General features: G+C 36.1%; 1 protein-coding gene across 1 annotated transcript; it reads left to right on the top strand.

The window, feature by feature from the left end:
* The first annotated feature begins 1,030 nt into the window (after nt 1–1,030).
* Nucleotides 1,031–2,028, top strand: LOC127874846 (piggyBac transposable element-derived protein 4-like). Its single transcript, XM_052419532.1, has 2 exons — nt 1,031–1,201; nt 1,597–2,028. The coding sequence occupies exons 1-2, from the start codon at nt 1,031–1,033 to the stop codon at nt 2,026–2,028; spliced, it is 603 nt and encodes a 200-aa protein (XP_052275492.1).
* Nucleotides 2,029–7,218: the final 5,190 nt, after the last annotated feature.

Here is a 7,218-nt window from a genome sequence, read left to right as displayed (position 1 = left end):
GGTTAAACCCTTTCCCCGATAGATGCATATAATCCCGAGCGCCGACAACATTGTAAAAGCTTCGTATTAAATATCCATTTGAGTATCAGGTATCTCGCAAATGATTTTGATATTTTCCTGAATAAAATAAAAGTAATATACGCTGTATCATTTTCATATTTTAGTTCCTTCAATATTGCAACAATTATTGTACTGTATCTGATTGCACGCAAAGTGCCGTGTACAGTTCATATTCTTTTACAACAACCAATTAACAGCGTCATCTATATTTATATTTTATGCAATATGTACAAGTCATTTTCTGGAAATTGGGAGAAAGTAAAAGTGATTTTTCAAAAATAAACCAACGTTTTTTTTCCCATTTAATTTGTCATAATTATTTATATTTTGTGTTGTCTGTGTATGTTTGTTTGGTTCTCTTTTGTTTTTAGCAAATCGTATGAAAATTAATATCGTAATGATACATGTATAAAGCATGTCCCGTTTCCGAGATCATATACGAGAATTACTTCGATATGTTTAGTGACATATAAAATCATGATTTTGACAGACGACACGTGCTTATCTTAAGTTGGTGTTTTTGTAATACACAGGATATTGGATTATCGCTGCTTGATTGAGCAATAAAACAAAGACGCAGTCGGCGGTTCTCAGTAGGCCTTTTGTACTGACCAACATGATAATTAATAGTGCAGGTGCTTATCTAACATTTAAGGATAAAACACATGGGATACTTGACACTTTGGGCTTGTTTGGGCCATAAAAGGCAATCCCCGTGGCTTTTTTCAGTACCAAACGTGTCCAGAATCTAATGAGTTCTGGTAATAAAGCAAAGACATTATGATCTGAAAACTGCATGGAGTCTGAAATGAAACAAAATGCCGACAAATCAAAAGATTAACTGCCTATTGTTTCAGTATAAAATTCGATATTTTAAGGTGGGGTTCTCACTGCATTTCCTATTGCATTCGCATACGTTTGTATTACTATTTATATCCTTGTATTATTTGCACAAATTTATTCTGTTACCATGGCTGACTACTTAGATCAGCTATTTAACAGTGACTCGGATGAGTCTGAGTTTTCTGGTTTCTCAGAGTTTGACTCTGATATTGAAGTCGGTGATTTGTCCGATGAAGACATTTTTCCCAATGCTGAGGCTGCAGATGATAATTGGACAGATGACTTCAGTCCATTGAGGGTGCGTCTACACAAAATATATGACTACACAAACATAAAAATGTAGATTTATTGCTGTGCAAATTTGAAAATGTCAAAACATTTTTTTTCATTAGTAACCGCTAGCACCACATTATACCTATAATTATAATGCCCTAAACATAAATTATCGTAATATAATGTACATGTTATAAAATAAAATATTACACATGACACGATCATTTATAAATAATATAGTAATTTATATTATAATTGTTGATAATTATAATATAATTATGTTAATAATAATATTTATTTCTCTTTTTCATTTCAGTTTGATGAGTTCAACGAGCAGCCGAGAGAACGCCTACATTAGATGGATTTGATGTAGACACAGCCACTCCCATGGATTACTTTTGGCTGCTGTTCTCTCCGCAGCTGCTTCAGTCCATTGTGGGGCATACGAATGGTTACTTCGATTTGAAGATGGCACAGCTGGACTTACCAACAGACCTTAGACGGCAGGACACAACTGAAGAAGAGATGAGGGCATTCCTGGCCATCAACATCCTGATGGATATCAACCAGCTCCCCAATGCCAAGATGTTCTGGTCGTCCAATCCCTTCATCAACACTGCTGGAATCACCAACACCATGAAATGCAACAGGTTCCAGAAGCTGGTGCAGTACTTCCATGTTGAGGACTGGTCGACTGAGCCAGGAAGGGGAGAGCCCGGATACAACAAACTCTTCAAGGTGAGACCTGTCATGGAGAGCGTCAGCCGGACATTCCAGGACATCTACACACTCAACAAGGAGGTCTCCATTGACGAGGCCATGATTGCGTTTACCGGCCGCATCAGCTTTTAGACAGTATATGCCCGCCAAGCCGATCAAGAGGGGAATCAAGGTGTGGATGCTCTGCGATGCCAGGACAGCCTTTCTTGCTTGTTTTGAGGTATACCTGGGGCGACAGAACAACCAGACGGAACACGGACTTGGCGACAACGTTGTGATGAGGCTAGTGAACCACATCTACCACTCCTTCCGCTGGTTATTCTTTGACAACTTCTTCACAGTTATACCTCTCATGAAGGAACTCCCGGAGAAGGGCCTGTACGCCTGCGGGACTGTCAGGGTCAACAGGAAGGGATTCCAGAGCCCAGTTGAAGAAACCAGCAGAGGAACGACAGCGCGGAGACTTCAAGATTTTGCAGATGGGCGACACCAACCTGACTGCCACTGTTTGGAAGGACACGCGACTTGTTCACCACTTGTCCACGTTGAGCGACCCTACCGTCATTTTACCTGTATAGCGACGATGTGGAGCCAACGTCCTTCAGCTACAGTCGCCACACAGTGTGAACTAAGTATGATGTTTGGAGCTGTTCCAAGAACTACTGGCGATAACTCTTCTGGTTTCTTCTGAACTGTTGCATAGTGAATGCCTTCATCATGTACAAACTGACGTTCCGCAGGAGAATCGGCAGGGAGCGGTTCACCCACCTTGATTTCCGCCTGGAACTTGTCCGGGAACTGGCTGGCGGGTTCTGCAAAAGAAAAGGTGCAGCACCGGAAGGCAGAGGGAGAGATGGCTTGGTGGAGCAAATGAACATGGGGGCCATGTCATGTCCCGACTCTCCGACAAGACAAAGACCTGCAAGCACCACACCTGATACCTGAAGCAGCGGAAGGAGACGAAGTTCGGATGTGCTACTTGCGGTGTCCACCTGTGTCAGGATGGTTGCTTCGCCAGATATCACAGTCTTTGATGAGTACTGACTTTACTTGTAATGACACTTTTTAATATCGTTTTTCGAAAAAGTGTCATGCAATCAAGTAAAAGTTATCATGGACATTGTTGCTAAGGAAAGGACATTGGTTAGGACATTGCTACTATATATATATATATTGCAGCTATATTTTCAGTATTCAGATTATTATATTTTTAAAACTAAGAAGTAAATTATTTTTTTAATATTTTAAATTTTATAAGCCATGAATTGTAAAAATTGATTTTATTTTATTACATTTGTCATGTAGCAGAATAATTAAAAAAACTTAATAGTCAATAAGTTGTAAAAACACTTCTTACTTTTGTCTACAGAAGTCTCATATGTTTGCAAATTATAATTTATTGCAACCTATAATTGTTACTTTGTGTAAAAAATACTGTTGTTGTGCTATGTAAATATATATGTTTATTGTTATGTAAATATTTATGTTATGTAAATATATATATTTATTTTATTATTAAATTCGTAATATGAATATACATTGAAATCATGTGTATTTGTAAATTTAACACTGAATAAATTCTGTTTTATCTGAAAAAAGTAGGTCTTCTTTGTTTGTTTAAACATATCTTATGCGTTGTTTACAATACAGACTAAAATTTATATGGTTGGAAGGAGAATTCATTTCTCTAAAATCTTTACATTTACACAAATGATGTGAAATGAAAGAAACTAAGTGAAAATTAAGCTTAAACAAGACAGGCGTAACAGTTGAGAATTTTTCCAATATTTTTCCAATAACCCTATTGAGATGGTGTAGTCAGGCTTATCAGCCTTATATGAAGTTACTGTTATCAGAACAGCAGGACTGGTATAGGCCTGGAGTGGAGATGGTGTAGTCAGGCTTATCAGCCTTATATGAAGTTACTGTTATCAGAACAGCAGGACTGGTATAGGCCTGGAGTGGAGATGGTGTAGTCAGGCTTATCAGCCTTATATGGAGTTACTGTTATCAGAACAGCAGGACTGGTATTGGCCTGGAGTGGAGATGGTGTAGTCAGGCTTATCAGCCTTATATGGAGTTACTGTTATCAGAACAGCAGGACTGGTATTGGCCTGGAGTGGAGATGGTGTAGTCAGGCTTATCAGCCTTATATGGAGTTACTGTTATCAGAACAGCATGACTGGTAGTAGCCTGGAGTGGAGATGGTGTAGTCAAGCTTATCAGCCTTATATGGAGCACAGACTCTAGATTACACGGATAAGAAATGGGACCGTTATGCCAAATATCTTGTTGTGTCTAAGTCACGTGACCGTGTCGTAACTATTGATCTTTTATCGAAGCGCCGAGGTTATACATTTGATGTACCCACTCACGTATTTTGTTAAATTATACTTTCATTTCTAGGTCGATTTTTACAATTTTAGCGGGTACCGGTAAAAAACTCCGTCATTTCGTAGTTCTATAAAGAGTGTATGGTAGTGTACGGAACAATATGATTAAAAACAGCATTATCATTTGACCACAACGGGGTTTAATAATCTTTCTGAAAAAAATACTAATAATACAGAGTTATAATTTAGAATTCTATATATTTATAACTCTGATAACTTATAAAGATATTTCAATATACATGCATAGACAGTTTTCATAGGGATTTGTCCCTTTGCCTCCCATGTTGTGACTAATATTAAAACTTTCTAATTGTATCAATAATGCTTCAATAAGCTTTTATAAGCATTATTGATAAAATTAGAAAGTTTTAATATTAGTCACAACATGGGAGGCAAAGGGACAAATCCCTATGAAACAGTTGACCGTGATTTTCAAGAATCTTTAAATAATTTTAATTAATTGCTAATTAATGGTTAATAACCTTTCATATAACTTTACATAATTACCTTTTTGATAATAAACAACAAACGATGAATATTTTGACACCCATTATATTTGAAGTATGCAAAGCCGAAAAATATCAAGAGGGTCTGCTATATACGCTGTTTCATCATAAAATTAACACCCTTTCTGTGTTATAATCAAGAGCTGAAATCGTTAATTTATTAAGCTTCATTAATACTAAGCTTTATTGATATGTCTCTAGAACAAAATACTACAATATATTCCATAAAAATATAATAATATGGCAAAGGAAATTCAATGGCCGGTTTCTAAACAAAAGCATAATCGCCAAGACCGTAGCATCAGTTCAGTGCGTTAGGAACGCGCTTCTTTCATCCGCCTTCATTCCTTAATTACTATCGTTTTTAAACATTTTTTTCTTTCGTATACAGTATTCTTTTCTCCTAAGCAAGATGTACTTTTTAAAACTGAACTTCAAATATAAACACTACAAATTGGTATTAAGTACGAACATGTCAACGGTAAATCTAGATTTTAAAACTCCAAAACGGTATGATATTTGCAAAAGTTTAAGTTATAACTCGCCGGACTGTCGAAATCAGAAGAAAAACTTAATATATATTTATATATCTGTTTACTACGTATCGTAAGCTTTCTAATGATATATAATTTGTCAAAATCGGCCGAGAAATAAAACTAAAATTTAACAAAAGACGTGAGTGGGTACATCAAAATGTATAACCTCTGCGCTTCGCTGTACGCTAATTGTAAAAGATCGATAGCCACAACACGGTAAAACGCGCGGTGGTAAAATATAAAATGTGTATTTATTGCGTTTAACTCGCTATAAATCCATTAATAAAAACGGGAATATACAAAAAGTAATAATAATTTTTTAAATAGGAATTAATAAGCAACAAGATAAGGTATAAACCAATAAAATCGGATGAATAATTGTTGCATAAGATTGAATTTACTACAGTAAGGGTCAAATACTCGATTCATCTCCTATCAATATACACTCCGTGTATGGAGTTACTGTTATCAGAACTGCATGGCTGGTATTGGCCTAGAGTGGCAAATCAGATAAGAGGTCTATCAGGGAAAGGGTTAAAGTAAACTGACACTGTACATGTTCTCACATGACAGTTTACATCGTGACGTAGTGAGACTGGTCACTAGTCCCACAAAACAATGCCGCAAAGAGCTTTAAGGGTTATACGTGAGACAAGGTTTTACAAGTTCACATAAGATTTTCTGAGTCATGTTATAAGTGGTAATTGTTGATCTTATATAAATAGTATATAATATATATGTATGTATCATATGTTTATATACTGATGCAGATTTGTTTGTAATTATAGTGTCAGAAAGTGACTTTGTTAAAACTACTTAATCTACAAAATGGCAACAAGTTCTCAGTCTTCAGTTAAGCCCAGTTCTAATGAAGTGAAGGACTATATTTGTAATGCCTGTGAAGACCAGAATAATGCTGAGACCAGTGCTGATTTCTATTGTAAACAGTGTAAACGATTTTATTGTGGAAACTGTATTGATCCACATGGTAAAACCTTGGCTAAACATACTACATTTGGAAGGGTCGAAATAGATAAATGGCCAGTTTCAAAAAAGGTGGTGGATTTTCTACATACTTGTGATGTTCATAAGGAACATAAAATTGACCAATTCTGCAACCTGCACAAACAGCTGTGCTGCCCTCAGTGTGTATCTGATCAACATAGGTATGTACTCTTCAGCTGTTTAGTGATTATAACAATATGATTACACAAATTATTAGATGGTCGCTTTAGCGACCGTCTAATGTGCTTGATGTAAAATTCAGATCGATATGGCCTGGGTATGATTAGCCCAATTCCCGCTTACACTACGCGCGAAGAAAGAGTTGTATAATTTATGCAAGAGGTTTGAGTTCTCCAATTATGTTTATTCACAAATGGAAACATTATATTAATATCGTGTTAAATGCAATAGTTTCGAATGGTGTTTTATAGAAAAGAATAAAAAAAACAATGATCGTATTGCACGTGTCGCAGAGGACAGGCTGTCAAGCGGTCATACTTTTTCCTACTTTTTCCTACTATTTCCTACTTTTTCATAAGGATCCTACTTTTTCCTATTTTTTTACCAAATCTTCCTACTATTCCTACTTTTTCATTTTCAATGGAGATTTTTTTTTTTTTTAAAGAGTTTATTTAGTAAACTTGCAGGATGAATGAATCTATGGCATGACTGTATCCCTGTTAATGTGCATTCATCTAGATGAGACCTGACAACCCATGCTGACTGTCTGCTAGCACCTCTTCAGGAGCATAAATATTTATTTCTTATGTAACTTTTAAATTATTGACTAGTTTTTTTTTTAAGTAACAATAGTGCCTTGTTTACTTCCTTAGCATTTGTACACTGCAGACTTCACTACCTTACACAGTTCCCAGTGATGCA

This window comes from Dreissena polymorpha, chromosome 1, assembly GCF_020536995.1.
Source record: "Dreissena polymorpha isolate Duluth1 chromosome 1, UMN_Dpol_1.0, whole genome shotgun sequence".
Classification (NCBI taxonomy): Eukaryota; Metazoa; Mollusca; class Bivalvia; order Myida; family Dreissenidae; genus Dreissena; species Dreissena polymorpha.
This window is presented reverse-complemented; position numbering and strand designations above follow the sequence as displayed.

Coding starts and splice junctions, on each gene's coding strand:
- LOC127874846 (XM_052419532.1), top strand. CDS start 1,031: ATGGCTGACTACTTAGATCAGCTATTTAACAGTGACTCGGATGAGTCT. Junction 1,202..1,596: donor ATGACTTCAGTCCATTGAGG/GTGCGTCTACAC, acceptor TTCTCTCCGCAG/CTGCTTCAGTCCATTGTGGG.